The sequence below is a fragment of the Neltuma alba genome, unplaced genomic scaffold (genome assembly GCF_004799145.2).
Source record: "Neltuma alba isolate B1F8T4 unplaced genomic scaffold, ASM479914v2 tig00012835_pilon, whole genome shotgun sequence".
Classification (NCBI taxonomy): domain Eukaryota; kingdom Viridiplantae; phylum Streptophyta; class Magnoliopsida; order Fabales; family Fabaceae; genus Neltuma; species Neltuma alba.
This window is the reverse complement of record NW_021637224.1, coordinates 117,264-132,745: the sequence shown is the minus strand read 5'-3', so window position 1 is coordinate 132,745 and position 15,482 is coordinate 117,264. Positions and strand designations below refer to the sequence as shown.

Sequence of the window (15,482 nt, the reverse complement as noted above, 5' to 3'; positions counted from 1 at the left end):
ATGTCACATCCCATGATACTAATGAATTTGATCTCAATTGCTGCTCTGAAACTTTTTTTAATCATATGCTTGTATAGGAAGTCAGGAACTGCGGTACTAGAATCACATCAGGAAAAACGAATCATGAGATGAGCAAATCTTCACCCATTCAAGTTAAAGGGTCACAAATTCGATATGGGGAAAAAAAATTCCCAACTTCTTCTAATATCTTTCTGTCCTAGTTTTCATGCGTGGCCAGCCCAATGGAAACGGCAGTTAGAACTCATGAAACCATCCAAAAATCTAAGACATGACTACCAAATTGTAGGGGATGGAGATCTCCACCATACTTACCAAAGTATATAGAGTCATAAATAGGAATATGCTGCAGTGCAGTCCAATTTTACAGAACTAACTGAGGTACTTGTCTCAGCATTCAGCTATATTTATGCCATTTCTAAAGCAGCATGCATTGTGCCATGCATTCACCAGACAGGTCCACAGAACAAATTTTCAAAACTGTGCACAATCATATGCTATGAAGCGGGTTCGGATCCTCTGCAACCTCTCAAGAATAGTAGGTATACTCATGACTCTGGTCAGAAAGAAGATACAACCTAAAGGACAAGCCTAGACAATCGCCGGCTTCATAAAAAGATTAAAGGCATCTTGAATCTTTAAATGCGATTACTAAGTAATAGGGGCAGTACCAAGTGAGTATCCGCCAAAAAGAGGTCAGTATGTCACAGTCCTCTTCAAGTAATCGATTATACAGAACTCTCATTCTTTTCCATCTGCTTCTCCCTTTCCTTGACCTTATTCATCAGTTTTGGCCTTGGCTTCATCGGCTTCAAATAACTAGCCTGAAGCTTCACCATTTCCCTCAGAATCTCAATTAATTTGCTCTCAATCTCTGACCCATTTGGCTCAATCACTCTCAAAGCTCTAGCCACAGCCTCCATAGTACTCACGCACCCGGCAAAGGGTTCCTTCCTCAAGATCAATTCGGAGTCATATATACTTCCACCGCTCACTGTTTCATCGATCTCCAAACAAACCCTAGTAGCAAATTTGGAAAGAAACTCCTCGCTGGCCTTCACCATCTCCCTCGCGTGCTTCCACGTTCCATCAAAAACGATCAAAACCAAATCTTCTCCGTTATTTCGGAACCAATCCAATGTCTTGAGGTGATTGATATTGACGGCCGGCGAGGAATGAGTCGGTGGAAAGAGATACAAAGCCTTGGGATACTGATCGAGTAGTGCGGAAAGGCCAGGGTGGAGGCGTCGGCCAAAGATGGCGGTGGCGTTGAGTAGTGCCTTGGTGAGAATTGGAGTGGTGGAGAGCTTGTGCTGTGCCTCGTGGGGATGGTGAAGGATCACTACCCGGGTCGTAGTGTGGATGGGGTGCGATGGAAGGACGTGGCAGAGGCACACCGGACCGGGGCGCGAGCAGTGGGAACAGATGAAACGGCGATGTGACGGTGACGGTGGTCCGGGCATACAGGCGGCGGTCGTAGTTGGAAGGTCGAGTGTGGGTTCATCCGAATCGAAGTCCATGAGCATCACCGATGCTCCTCTCTCAGCTTGGGGCTCCTTCAGTCCTTCTGCCGTCCCCACGGGCCGTTCCATTTTCTTAGCCCTAACATTTTTAACCAAGCCCTATAAACGTTTTTTTTGGGACAACATTTATAATTAATTAACAATAACTCTGCTTCCAGACTTTCTTTTTCTTTTCCATATTAATTTTAATCGTGTAACAAAACTATTTTGCAGTACTGATATAATTTAGGAAAAATGGCAAATAAAAAGCCTTAGAAATAGCAAAATTACACACAAGGACTGGTTTATAAAAATTATTGTCAAAACTTATCCTATTATTATAATGGGTCTTTATTTGTAATTTTTATATTTTAATGGTTTTTTTATACCATTTTTCCTATAATTTAAGAAGAAATATTCTAAGTTAAAAAGAAAAAAGACAAACAAAGTGAGAAAATATGTTGGGTTTTCAATTCTCCTTTGCTTTTCAGCTAAAAAGGCCACTCTTGATTTTAAAGAGAAAATATAATTATTTCAAATGTATGTTAATTTTATTAATTTAGTCAAATTGAACGAGTGTTTCAAAATTTCTTATTTTCGAGGGGAGGGGAGGGCAGGATTCGATCTCCAGCCCAATCCAATCCATTCAAACTGTTCAATGCTTTCCCCACTCCAAATTTATGAACACAATCTTTCTGGGTCCTTCCACAGTAATGCTCAATCATTTATTCTTGACCCAAACCATTGAGGTTATAGACACACCACAATATAATGGCTCCTGGTGAGTCGCATTCTCCGTTCATACGTGATCATACGGCGTGTATTTTTAAAATTATAAGGATTTTAATTTCAATAGTTTTATACCTATTTCATGTGAAACTTAAAAATTCATCTTCATTTATCCAAACAGTGCCTTACCTCTGGCGTATTTCGCTTTCTTTGAGTTTGAGAGATTTTTTTTTATCAGGTCCAAAAAGTTTGAGAGATTTTTGACACACCAGTCTCTGTTATTTTAGCTTCCGGCTTTTTGATTTCCTCATGGGGCCATTACGTTATTCAACTTTAAAGTCTGGCAAGCAAGCTGAGTGCAATTCACTGGACTTCTCACACATCAACCATTATTAATTATAACCTTTAAAATATAACTGCATGTGAAAATATGCTTTTTGACATGAGATCACTGTATGGCACTGTAAATTTTAGCGTATCATGAATGATGACGGCAAATTTGTTCTCATGCCCGAGGAAGATGAACAAAGGCTAGCAAAGAAGCAAAGAATAAAAAATGGGACCGAAACAGCTAATTTAACCGGTAAACCAGTAAACCGATCAGTTGTCCGGTTTGGTTTGGATATTAAACTAGGAGGGAGTTGAACTGGTATCAAACCGATTAAACCAATAGAGACTGGTGTGAACCAGTAATAAACCGGTTTGGATGATGAGATTGTTGTTAGTCCTAATTTTTTTCATTCAACTCTTAATATCTTAGTCCTTATATATTTAAATGAATTTTAATAATAATTTTGATATAAATGATTATTAATTTTAGTTAATGATAAATTATAAAGATCAAAATTCTCAATATTGTTATACTTTGTTATTACTATTATCATATTTTCTGATATTTTGTTATTAGCAACTATTAATATTATTATATTTCGTTATTTTTAATTAAATTATATTATTTTAATATGACGAGTTGGACTCCGAGTTGATCTTGGTCAGACTAACTAACTCTTAAACCACTGCTTCAATCGGTTTAGTGTTCAGTTCGATTTTTTATTCTTTGCAAAGAAGCAAGTAGTTAATAAGGAGAAAAAAAAGAAGAAGCTCAAGTTAGGAAAAACTGCGTTCTCATTTACTTCACAATAACTACAAGCTTGCATGTCGTACTGCTAAAGAAGAACCTGTGATGGAGGCTGTGTTTGGGTGACACTCCAAACCATGGTTTGGGGAATAAATCACCCAAACATCCACTCAAAAACCAAAACCATGGTTTTGGAAAAAGCAAAATTTTTTTGCTTTTGGAGAAAAAAGGGAGAGTGTGAGACCCTATAGGATATGTATCTTGTTATTTTTTTTATAAACATATTTTTTATAAACATATTTAATCTTATATTTTATAAATATATATACATATTAATTATTAATTAATTATATTATCTTATGTATTATTAATTATGTTAATAAAAATATATTATTAACAATTTTATTCCTTCAAATTAAAATATATCATAAAATATATTTTTTCTGTAATTATCATATTAACTTATGTCTTTTTTTTAGTAATTTGTATATATAAAAAGTGCTTCTGATAACAACTATCCAAACACTCTCACTTCTCAAAATCACTTTTTCATAAAATTTATTCTTTCCAGAATCTATTCTCCAAACTACGGTTTGGTTTCATCCAAACACACTCGGAGACGCGGGAAAATATCGAACGTGGTCGATAGCATCCTTGCACCACAATTGATTTCCCAAATCGAGTTACATTTATTAAGACTTCATCTCTTGTTCAACATTATTAAGTGGGGTTTAGCTTATTCCACCCCAACTAAAGAAAAATCTCTTCTTTCACCAAAAAAAAGAAAAGAAAAGAAAAGCAAAATCTCTTCCCCTGTTTAACTAACTAACTTGAACGCTTCCTTTCCATTCTAATACGCGGGGATGTCTCTTAATTATTGTAAACCATTCGCAATTGAGGGGGCTAACCTTGCACATCATTCAATTTTTTTTTTTGGTAGAAACACATCATTCAATTTTTTTTTTCCATTAACGTAGTCCGATTATGTATCTTATAGACTGGACAATTAGTACATATGTTACTGGATTCAAGTTAAAACCACTGGTAAATTCACGAGATAACCGCGCCGGCTTGATATGCTGACAAGAACAAAAGAACAACGGAAGAACTTGTGGTAAGTTAAAGGGAAGCGTAGGACTCGACAGTACGCCTGGGCCCATTAGGTCTCTCGTACAGAAATATCGGAACTCTTTTTCAATATGAGACACAAACTCAAAAAGTAAGAATCTTTATGCCTTCGGAAAAGGCCTCGCCACGCCTGCAATGCAACAAAAAATCTCCCACTTTCTCTCTCATCATCCACATCTTCACCCCTTCTTACTCCTCCTTAATCCCCTCGCTGGGAAATCCTCTCGGACCAATCAGAATTCAGGGAACTCCATCTCAAAAGCTCAGCAGATAGAAATATTACGAAACACATCTCTCGGTTTCTCTCTCCTACACACCCCATGACACTGGCATCAAAACCTCAGTCATTCATTAATTCCAATGCCTACCCGACTTGCCACGTGGTTCTAGCTCTCACCACTAACCATGAAAACCAACAGTTCAATTCTGGAGCTCTTCTTTCATTGCCCTCCACACAAACCTAATAAAACCCATAACCTTCCATCCTTTTGAAAGAGAACAGAGGAAGGAAGAGGATGCACTGGAACTGAGTTCCAAGCATAACTTTAGAGAGAGAAAAAGAAAGTAAGTGTGCAAATTCATTCCTCTGCTTTGATTCCTCATTCTTTCACTTTCCTCTGCCTTTTGCACTCGTTTAATTTGGAGAAACAGCATTCCTTCTGTGTGTGATTGTACAGAGCTTATCATCAATGGCTTCTCTGGTATCTTCCCCTTCTACTTTACCCAGCTCTAAGGCTGACAAGCTTTCTTCTCTTGCCCAAAAGCATTTCTTTCTCCATTCTTTTCTTCCCAAAAGAGCCAATTTTGTCAATTCAAAGTCCCCCATGAGACTGAAATGTGCCGCAATTGGCAATGGCCTATTCACCCAAACATCCCCAGAAGTTCGTAGGATAGTCCCAGAGAAAGACATGAACCTTCCAAAGGTTAAAATTGTATATGTTGTCCTCGAAGCTCAGTACCAATCATCTCTATCCGCTGCTGTGCGAGCTCTCAACGGTGGAAAACAACATGCGTCATTTGAAGTTGTAGGTTACTTGGTCGAGGAGCTTCGCGATGAATCGACGTACAAATCATTCTGTAAGGATCTCGAAGACGCTAATATTTTTATTGGGTCTTTGATTTTTGTCGAGGAGCTTGCTCTCAAAGTTAAGGCTGCGGTGGAGAAAGAAAGAGACAGACTGGACGCTGTTTTGGTTTTCCCATCAATGCCTGAAGTAATGAGGCTGAATAAGTTGGGTTCTTTCAGCATGTCGCAGCTTGGGCAATCCAAAAGTCCGTTTTTCCAGCTTTTCAAGAAAAAGAAGCAGCAATCAGCTGGGTTCGCTGATAGTATGTTGAAGCTCGTAAGGACTTTGCCCAAGGTCTTGAAGTATCTTCCAAGTGATAAAGCTCAGGATGCAAGGCTTTACATACTGAGTCTGCAGTTTTGGCTTGGTGGATCGCCTGACAATCTGCAGAATTTCTTGAAGATGATATCTGGGTCTTATGTTCCGGCATTGAAGGGGACAAAGATCGACTATTCCGAGCCAGTTCTGTACTTGGATAGTGGAATATGGCACCCTTTGGCTCCTTGTATGTACGGTGATGTGAAGGAGTATTTGAATTGGTATGCAACTAGAAAGGATGCAAACGAGAAGCTCAAGAGCCCAAATGCACCGGTGATTGGTTTGATTCTGCAGAGGAGTCACATCGTAACTGGGGACGAAGGCCACTATGTGGCTGTGATTATGGAACTCGAAGCAAGAGGTGCTAAAGTTATTCCAATTTTTGCTGGTGGCCTTGATTTTTCAGGGCCGGTGGAGAAATATTTGATCAATCCGATCAACAAGAAACCATTTGTGAATTCTGTTGTATCACTTACCGGCTTTGCTCTTGTTGGAGGCCCTGCAAGGCAGGATCATCCAAGAGCAGTCGAGGCTTTGAGGAGGCTTGATGTCCCGTACATTGTCGCATTGCCCCTAGTGTTTCAGACCACAGAGGAGTGGCTCAACAGTACATTGGGTTTGCACCCAATTCAGGTCGCTCTGCAAGTTGCTCTGCCTGAGCTAGATGGAGGCATGGAGCCCATTGTATTTGCCGGTCGAGATCCTAGAACAGGTAACAACACCTCCCTTCTTATATTTATCTTTGAGTAAAACAGAGACGATCTCGCTTTTCGGGATTGGTAGATTATGAGTCTTGGTTGGAAATTTTTGGTTGTACATTTTTTCTGTATCCAGAATTTCACTTTCTTGGTTTTTCTTAATTCCACTTTTGTTTGAGAAAATCCTCACCTGGGTTTCTTAATGTGTTTTAAGGAAAATCTCATGCTCTTCACAAGAGGGTGGAGCAGCTCTGCACTAGAGCAATCAGATGGGCTGAATTGAAAAGAAAATCAAAGGTATGTGCTGGTTTCTGAGTCTTAAGTCACTTATCCAGTTCAAGTATGTACTGATCTAACTGAATACCTTTTTGTTCCCATATATACTTTATAAAGTCTGTCCTATTTGGAAGGAAATTTAATATTGAAATAAACTGATAGAGATGAAAGCTGTTACTGTGAACCTTTTTCCCCATGTCCTGGAAGACAGTATCTGATAAAGGATTCCCCCTTTTTTGGTGTTTACACCACCCAGCCGTGACTTGCTAGCTATATCTAATAGGAAGCTCTGCAGATAGGATCTATATTGCATGATCTGTTTTGAAGTCTTATTTTATTTTCTTAATTAGACTATTAATGTCCAGGGGATGGTAATGAATTTAGTTTAGAGAGCTGAAGAGAGTCAGAGATATTTCTTAGTTTGGTAGCATTATTTAACCGGCCACATGTTTCTAATCTAAACCCTTGTTTCTGAAATAGAAGACGAGGGAAGGGAAATTCGCAAGGCATAAACCATAATTGAGAACGATGCCTCCCTATTTTTCATGAATCCATGTTCTTTTTCTCCTTTTTGTTTTTCCCAGACAAGGCATAAATGGAAGTCTTGCATCTTTTTCCACTAGAATTGCAGGAACGACAGCAGGGTTTTCCCAACAGTTTACATTGCCACAACGATATTGCTGTTATGCATTTCGTTATTGCCATTTAATTTGAAGAATCTTTCTCCTTTATTTGCTTAATGAAGTTTGACTTTGATTGTTGAGATTCTCATGGCCCATTTATGCATTCATGCAGGCAGAGAAGAAATTAGCCATCACTGTTTTCAGTTTCCCTCCAGACAAAGGAAATGTAGGAACTGCTGCCTACCTTAATGTTTTCTCCTCCATCTTCTCTGTTCTAAAAGAGCTAAAAGCAGATGGTTACAATGTCGATGGCCTTCCAGAAACTTCTGATGCTTTAATTGAAGATGTCATACATGACAAAGAGGCACAATTCAGCAGCCCAAGTCTGAACGTTGCTTACAAAATGAATGTTCGTGAATACCAAAAGTTGACTCCCTATGCCTCAGCATTAGAAGAGAATTGGGGAAAACCTCCTGGGAATTTGAATGCAGATGGAGAGAATCTATTGGTGTATGGAAAACATTATGGTAATGTCTTCATAGGGGTTCAGCCCACGTTCGGCTATGAAGGTGATCCTATGCGGCTGCTTTTCTCTAAATCTGCCAGCCCACATCATGGGTTCGCAGCTTATTACTCTTTTGTTGAAAAAATTTTCAAAGCAGATGCTGTTCTTCATTTTGGAACACACGGTTCACTTGAATTTATGCCTGGAAAACAAGTGGGGATGAGTGATGTATGTTACCCTGACAGTCTGATTGGAAATATCCCCAATGTCTACTATTATGCTGCAAACAACCCTTCTGAAGCCACCATAGCCAAGCGAAGGAGCTATGCAAACACTATCAGCTATCTGACTCCTCCAGCAGAAAATGCTGGACTTTACAAAGGTCTTAAGCAGTTGAGTGAGCTCATCTCTTCCTACCAGTCCCTCAAGGACACTGGCCGGGGACCACAAATTGTGAGTTCAATTATCAGCACAGCTAGACAATGCAATCTTGACAAGGATGTGGAACTTCCGGAGGAGGGTGAGGAGATTCCAGCAAAAGAGCGAGATCTTGTGGTTGGTAAGGTGTATTCCAAGATCATGGAGATTGAGTCCCGCTTATTGCCTTGTGGGCTTCATGTCATTGGTGAACCTCCCTCAGCCTTGGAAGCAGTTGCTACACTGGTGAACATTGCTGCACTTGATCGTCCTGAAGATGGTATTGCTTCACTCCCGGCAATACTAGCTGAGACTGTAGGGAGAGATATTGAGGATGTCTACAGAGGGAATGACAAAGGAATATTGAAGGATGTGGAGCTTCTTCGACAAATAACTGAAGCATCACGTGGATCTATTACAGCCTTTGTGGAGCGAACTACTAATGACAAGGGTCAAGTTGTTGATGTAGCTGATAAGCTTAGTTCAATTCTTGGATTCGGAATAAATGAGCCATGGATTCAGTACCTGTCAAACACCAAATTTTACCGAGCAGATAGGGAAAAGCTAAGAGTATTGTTTGCTTTCTTGGGAGAATGTTTGAAGTTGGTTGTGGCTGACAATGAATTAGGAAGTTTAAAACAGGCCTTTGAGGGTAAATATGTGGAGCCTGGTCCCGGTGGTGACCCTATTAGGAACCCCAAAGTTTTACCAACAGGAAAGAATATTCATGCCCTGGACCCACAAGCTATTCCTACAACAGCAGCTATGCAAAGTGCCAAAATAGTGGTAGATAGGTTGATTGAGAGGCAAAAGGCTGATAATGGGGGAAAGTATCCTGAGACAGTTGCCCTTGTATTGTGGGGAACGGATAATATCAAGACTTACGGTGAATCATTGGCTCAGGTCTTGTGGATGATCGGTGTGAGACCAGTGGCTGATACATTTGGACGGGTCAACCGTGTGGAACCAGTTGGTCTTGAAGAGCTTGGAAGGCCAAGGATTGATGTTGTTGTTAATTGCTCTGGAGTGTTCAGAGATCTTTTCATCAATCAGGTATCAATCTTCTTGCTGTTTCTCTGGATATGAAGGCTTAGGACCAATTTAGTAGTCTTGTTAGCGTTAGCTCTTTCTATCTAGCTCCATTTGCTTTGCTCGTGTTCTAATTATTTCATTTGCAGATGAATCTCCTGGATAGAGCTGTGAAAATGGTTGCTGAATTAGATGAGCCGGCAGAGCAAAACTACGTGAGGAAGCACGCATTAGAACAAGCTCAAGCCCTTGGAATTGAAGTTCGAGAAGCGGCAACAAGGGTCTTCTCCAATGCCTCAGGATCGTACTCCTCAAATATAAACCTGGCCGTGGAGAACTCTTCGTGGAATGATGAGAAGCAGCTTCAAGATATGTACCTTAGCCGCAAATCTTTTGCTTTTGACTGTGATGCTCCTGGGTCGGGCATGACTGAAAAAAGAAAGGTCTTTGAGATGGCTCTGAGCACAGCTGATGCCACATTCCAAAACCTTGATTCATCTGAAATTTCGCTCACCGACGTGAGTCACTACTTTGATTCTGACCCTACTAATCTGGTTCAAGGTCTAAGGAAAGATGGGAAGAAACCAAGTGCGTACGTTGCTGATACAACCACAGCCAATGCGCAGGTGAAAATTTATATCAGTCTCCTGTTTCTAAGCTAAAATTCTTCTCCAGCAATATTGATTTTGCTCTAACCTTGTGAAAATATTGCTTTCAGGTCCGCACACTTTCTGAGACTGTGAGACTTGATGCACGAACCAAACTGCTGAACCCCAAGTGGTATGAAGGAATGTTGTCTAGTGGCTATGAGGGTGTCCGAGAAATTGAGAAGAGACTCACTAACACTGTAGGGTGGAGTGCAACTTCAGGCCAAGTTGACAATTGGGTCTATGAAGAAGCCAACACTACGTTCATTCAAGACGAGGAAATGCTGAACAAGCTCATGAACAAAAATCCTAACTCCTTTAGGAAGTTGGTTCAGACGTTCTTGGAAGCCAATGGACGTGGCTATTGGGAAACCTCTGAACAGAATATTGAGAGGCTCAGGCAATTGTATTCAGAAGTGGAAGACAAAATCGAAGGAATTGACCGTTGAATTTCACCATTGATATTGGGAGTTTGAGGAGAATATACAACAGCGAAGAAATTTGAAATTGCTGATTCATCTCAACCATCTGTATTTGGAACCTGGCTCCACCTTGCTGTTCATTATCTAGGATATCTTTTTGTATCATTCTGTTTTTCTTGCCTCTTTCCCTGTTGTAATTTATTTGCAGGGATCAATCTATGTGTAGTTGAAAACTATATCCCTTCGCAAACACAAGCTTGTGATTCGAGGTTAATCATAACCCATTGCACGGTTGCTCAAATTTTTCGTTTGATGAACCCTTCCTTAGAGTACACACGGGAAGAGAGCGTAAAATAATTGAGTCATAAATGTTTAATCCCCAAACACGTCAGTATTCGGTTGTAAAGATTGCATGAAGCTGCTGGGCAGTAGGAGAGTAATCGCAGTGTCAGATTAGTGTTATTCTGCAGTTAGCAGCTAAGCCCAAAAAGTGAAAACAGAAAAATTCAGAACATCGAAACGAGCATTACTGCAAGAAGAGAAGCTTTCAATTGAGAGCTTGAGTAACGGCATTGGATACAAATGAATTCTCATATTTCAGATTTTCACAAAATAAGGGGGCAAAGAATTTAATACATTTCCCTCTCTGGAACAAACAACCAAAAGAAATGAATTATACAAGGCAGATCTACAATGAAGGGAAAACTGGAAAGAAAATAGGGAAAATAATCCCTTTCTAGAATATTTCGTAAGGAAAAACAAAAAGACTGTCATTCGTAACAATTAACTGAGTGTAATGTGTTTCTTTGCGTGCTGTCTCTCGTCTTATAATATTCCTACAATCAAACTAACTCCATTAATAGGGGATCCCCTTCTGCCATTATTCTGATAAGCTTTATAAAATCTTGCTCGCTTGACACATTCCATGGATGAACAGCAGGTACATTAGCAGAATAAAGAGTGGAGGAGTTGGCTGGGGGCTTACTCTTGTAGGTCATAGTGTTGAGAACAGAGTCAAAATTCTGGGGAGAGTCTAAGGATATAAAGAACATAGGAATTGCAACCTTCTGATGAATCTCCAGATCGTCCACTAGATTAACAAGCTCAACAAAGTCACCCACAAAGCGCTGAGGAATATAGAATACCTCAGAGCTACATATTAGGAGGTTCTTCTCGCTTGTTAGAGTTTCTTTGTAATTGACTTGAAAGTGAACTGGCAGTGTGCTGACAACCTTCTGGACCATGCCTGCTTGTTTTGAAAACCAATCTGAGTTGTCATTGATTGTAACTGTAGTCCAAGACTTCGATACCTGAACGCCAATGAATACGTCAAAGGAGAGATAGAGCTGGGGTTTCTAAAGATCAGCTAACAGTAGGAAAAACATCAACTAAAGTCATTAGGATAATTAGATAAGCATTTCTCACAGAAGCGAAGTTCAAGTGACATAGGCCTTTTTTCTTATGATTTCTTCTTCTTTTCTTCTTTTTTGGGAGAGGAAGGACTTTAAGGCAATCACCACCCAAAAATAAGACTTCCTAAATTGAGTGAAAGCAAACAAATCGGAATACCTTGTTAGTGATCCACAGCTTGGTTTTGTCAGCTTGCAGCAAGTTCCAATAGTTAAGAATGGTATTATCTTGCAGGAACAGAAATCCTTCAGCACTGCTGAATTGATCAAATACTTCTGGCAGGTGCCTGGAAACAGAAGAGAAGCAAATTAATATTATGAAGAAAGATTGGCAGTCTAAATTCTGTACTATATCTCGCATTTAAAGACTTCCAAGGTCAATATCATAACATAAAAATTAGAAGTCAGAATTCAACTTTTAGTAGTAACGGGTATTCAGCTCCCTAGTGGATATAATTATAGCTATAATGAAATAAGAGTATTTTATAAACTACATATTTGATGCCCACCATATATTCGCATATTTCAAATGATTAAGATGGGCAATGCTCTTAAAATTAGAGAAAATTTTCTTGTGGCTTAACTTGATTATTCATTGAATAATTATACTAGAGAACTTCGCCAGCTTCTAAATTTCCAGAGCAAATTCCAAAATACAAACTATATTTAAGAGAGAGAATGCAATTCAGGAGAGAAAGACAGGCCATAAGAGCAGTCATTAAATAACAATCAAATAACCTAGGTGAGGCGTGCAAGAGAAAGATATAGCTGAACTTACTTGTACGCTTTCTCTAAATGGCTCTCTGCCACAGCAAGATCGGTATCCTTCTTTTCTGACAAAATGACAACAGTTCTGAATATACGCCCATAAAGCAACCTCCACTCAAGAGCTGTACGCTCCACTGGGCCACTACAATACATGATAAGCACAACATTCCCAAAAGTTTTCCTCCATTTGATTAAATTAGCAATCTCATAATTTACCGTTCCAGTTTCCTCAACCCCAAGATGAACAGATGGCAACTTTTGTGGTATAAACTCCCTTCTATCACCATGACCAATATTTGCTCTTGGACGTCCCAACTCCAATGACATCAATCTTGGCTGTTGATATCCAACAGCGAGCAAGTCCTGTAACCAAGCAGCGGTAAGCTTCACGTCCTTATCTGTCCAAAAGCCCTCCTCTGCCATCATGTAGCTTAACTCCAAAATCTTCTCAAACAATCTATGTTTATTTGATCTCCATGAAATCAAGTACTTGATTAGACGTCCCACATTGACATGAAGATCTTTCTCATGTGAGAATGGATAAGCCTCAACCCTATCATATCTATGCAGTGTAGGGGGATAAAATACAAGATAACCACCAACTTCCCAAAGAAGCCTCTGTCCCCAGTATCCTCTTATCACATCAGAAGCCATGGTGCTAACAGAAACTGGAAGCATCAAAGCCCAAAATGCTGAAGAATGGTACAATGTATTAAAGGAATTAACAGGCGCCATCATACCTTGTGGCAGCGCCACTTTTAGGGCATGTTCGTCAAATCGAATGTCAAAAGCTTCAAAGCTGGACTTACGTGTATAATAAAACACGGAATCAACATCAGGAAGCCCATTTGAAAGTCCCTGCTGTATAAACTGTTTTCCCCCAAAGACCTCTGTGTAAAATTCTTCATGCGTAATTTCACCAACATTTTCCAATGGCATTCCTCTAGGCCAAACCGAACGCTGCCCAAAGTGAATATATGGATTCACAACAGTTCGATTTGGATTGTCGTGGCTGTACTGTAATATAATCTCTTGCCTGGCACCCTCGCCAATCAATTCTACATCAAAATGCTTACCAAGATCCCCATCAATTACATCGCCCCTATTATCAGCATCGAAGATCTTTTTAGCGCCATGCTGAATGGCAAAGAGATAACCAACAGTTTTCCTAACGTATGAATCATAAGGAAGATAATCCACTACCCGAAACCCCAAAGTGGCTTGTTCCTCTAATGACAAAAAGATAGCACCTTTTAAGCTCCAATCCGACGGCGTTTTTGAGTTCCCCACTGCCAGCACTTGCCACCCCTTAATCTTGACGAGATTGCGAAGTGAATCTGTGGGATAATTCGACACTGAGACAACGATCCACCGCTCTGATCGAAAATTTGCGTATCTGGAGGTCTTATCCGTGATTGGAGCAATCGAATTCCAGTTAATATGTGGAAATTCGATCTTTTCGAGGTCTATGGCCTTTTTTTCGAAGCATAGCAGCGCAGCCGTGTCGCCAACATTGCGGAGGAAAAATAATGCTGCAACAGTGACAATTAGGAGAAAGACTGCAGTGATTTTAAAGAGATTGTCGGACACCCATGCGGAGCAATCAAGGTTTTTGGACTCAGAGAAGCGATCTGTGGGAAGCTTAGGTATAGTTCTCGCATGGGGCTTAGGAGATTTAGGAGCTGACCGATCTTGGACCAACATTGGATCCTATGAGACGAATCACCCTTCCTCCCACCAGACCAGCGCTTGATTCAGATCTCTCGTGAGTCCAAGCTTAACTTCAGCCGAATTAACACTCTGGAGTCTCACTTGATTCTCCGACAGCGCGAACCAAAACTGAAACCACTGTGTAGAAGCGCACAAGCTCACTTTGTCTGCAATTGCATCTCTTGCCGACAGGTATGATTGTGTGTGTGTGTGTGTGATTCCTTAGGCTTCAATGCATCTGTAAGGAGTTTGGTGGGTGGAAGACCCTGTCTCGCGCTGAGCCATCTCTTTCTTTTTGATGCTCTGAAATATATATTTATGGTTGGGTTGGACTGATTAGGTAATACGATCGAATAATAGATCGATATACAATAATATACAATTTGTCAGGTGGGCCTGATATCGTCGGTTGCATGGTTCTGCTTGCTTCTAACCCGAAGTTCCAATCTAACCTCTCCATTTCTCTGCCGATGCCTTCTAAACAAAGCCAGCTCAAACTTTGGTACCCACTTGTCTTGACTTTGATTAGTTAACAAGTCATTTTCCTTTTAATTAATCACTTTCCGATTCCTGTGTGTAATGCATTTCAAAAAGAAAATAGAAGATGTTCGTGCTCAAATAGAAAATTGATGGATTTATGGTTAATAGTGTGGTTCAAGGATCGTCTTTGGGAAAGAGTGCATTCGACATTATCTGATCGAAGTGTCACGGGAATGTGTTCTTTTTCATCATGAAAAGCACCAAAACGGAGTTCTTCGAATGCAAGAAATGTCTCAAAGGAAGCTTTTGACAATTCTAATTAGAGACTAATGTCTAATGTTAGCCAAGTAAGCAATGGGAATATGTAGGATCGGCGAAAATGTTTACTATATGTAATTGTAATGCTGAAGTATTATTTTTATTACATAAAAATAAAATGTGAGATAAAAAATACATGGAAATAATACCAAGCAATTTCTAAAAATAATCCCCTTGGATACAAAGCGTTTTGCGGTTTTAACATGGTCTACAGAATCAAAGTGTATAAAGAAGGAAAAAATGACTAGTAATGTGAAGAAATTTACAATTAAATACTCAATGAAATTCTAAATAAAAATTGAAAAAAAAAACGCAGAATATTGTAACTCATTGAGAGAAT

General features: G+C 39.7%; 3 protein-coding genes across 3 annotated transcripts; 1 reads left to right on the top strand and 2 right to left on the bottom strand.

Annotated features, from left to right (window-relative positions):
- Window positions 1–290: 290 nt before the first annotated feature.
- LOC114731465 (DTW domain-containing protein 2) lies at window positions 291–1,597 on the bottom strand. Its single transcript, XM_028918636.1, has one exon. The coding sequence runs from the start codon at window positions 1,542–1,544 to the stop codon at window positions 747–749; it is 798 nt and encodes a 265-aa protein (XP_028774469.1). The 5' UTR covers window positions 1,545–1,597; the 3' UTR covers window positions 291–746.
- A 3,329-nt stretch (window positions 1,598–4,926) lies between these two features.
- On the top strand, window positions 4,927–10,758 carry LOC114731464 (magnesium-chelatase subunit ChlH, chloroplastic). Its single transcript, XM_028918634.1, has 5 exons — window positions 4,927–6,552; window positions 6,753–6,835; window positions 7,610–9,412; window positions 9,538–10,014; window positions 10,107–10,758. The coding sequence occupies exons 1-5, from the start codon at window positions 5,145–5,147 to the stop codon at window positions 10,482–10,484; spliced, it is 4,149 nt and encodes a 1,382-aa protein (XP_028774467.1). The 5' UTR covers window positions 4,927–5,144; the 3' UTR covers window positions 10,485–10,758.
- Window positions 10,759–10,983: 225 nt separating this feature from the next.
- LOC114731468 (probable glycosyltransferase STELLO2) lies at window positions 10,984–14,649 on the bottom strand. Its single transcript, XM_028918640.1, has 3 exons — window positions 12,645–14,649; window positions 12,027–12,153; window positions 10,984–11,767 (listed from the first exon to the last, which is right to left on the bottom strand). Exons 1-3 carry the CDS (start codon window positions 14,336–14,338, stop codon window positions 11,300–11,302), a joined length of 2,289 nt encoding a protein of 762 aa, XP_028774473.1. The 5' UTR covers window positions 14,339–14,649; the 3' UTR covers window positions 10,984–11,299.
- Between the last annotated feature and the right edge of the window lie 833 nt (window positions 14,650–15,482).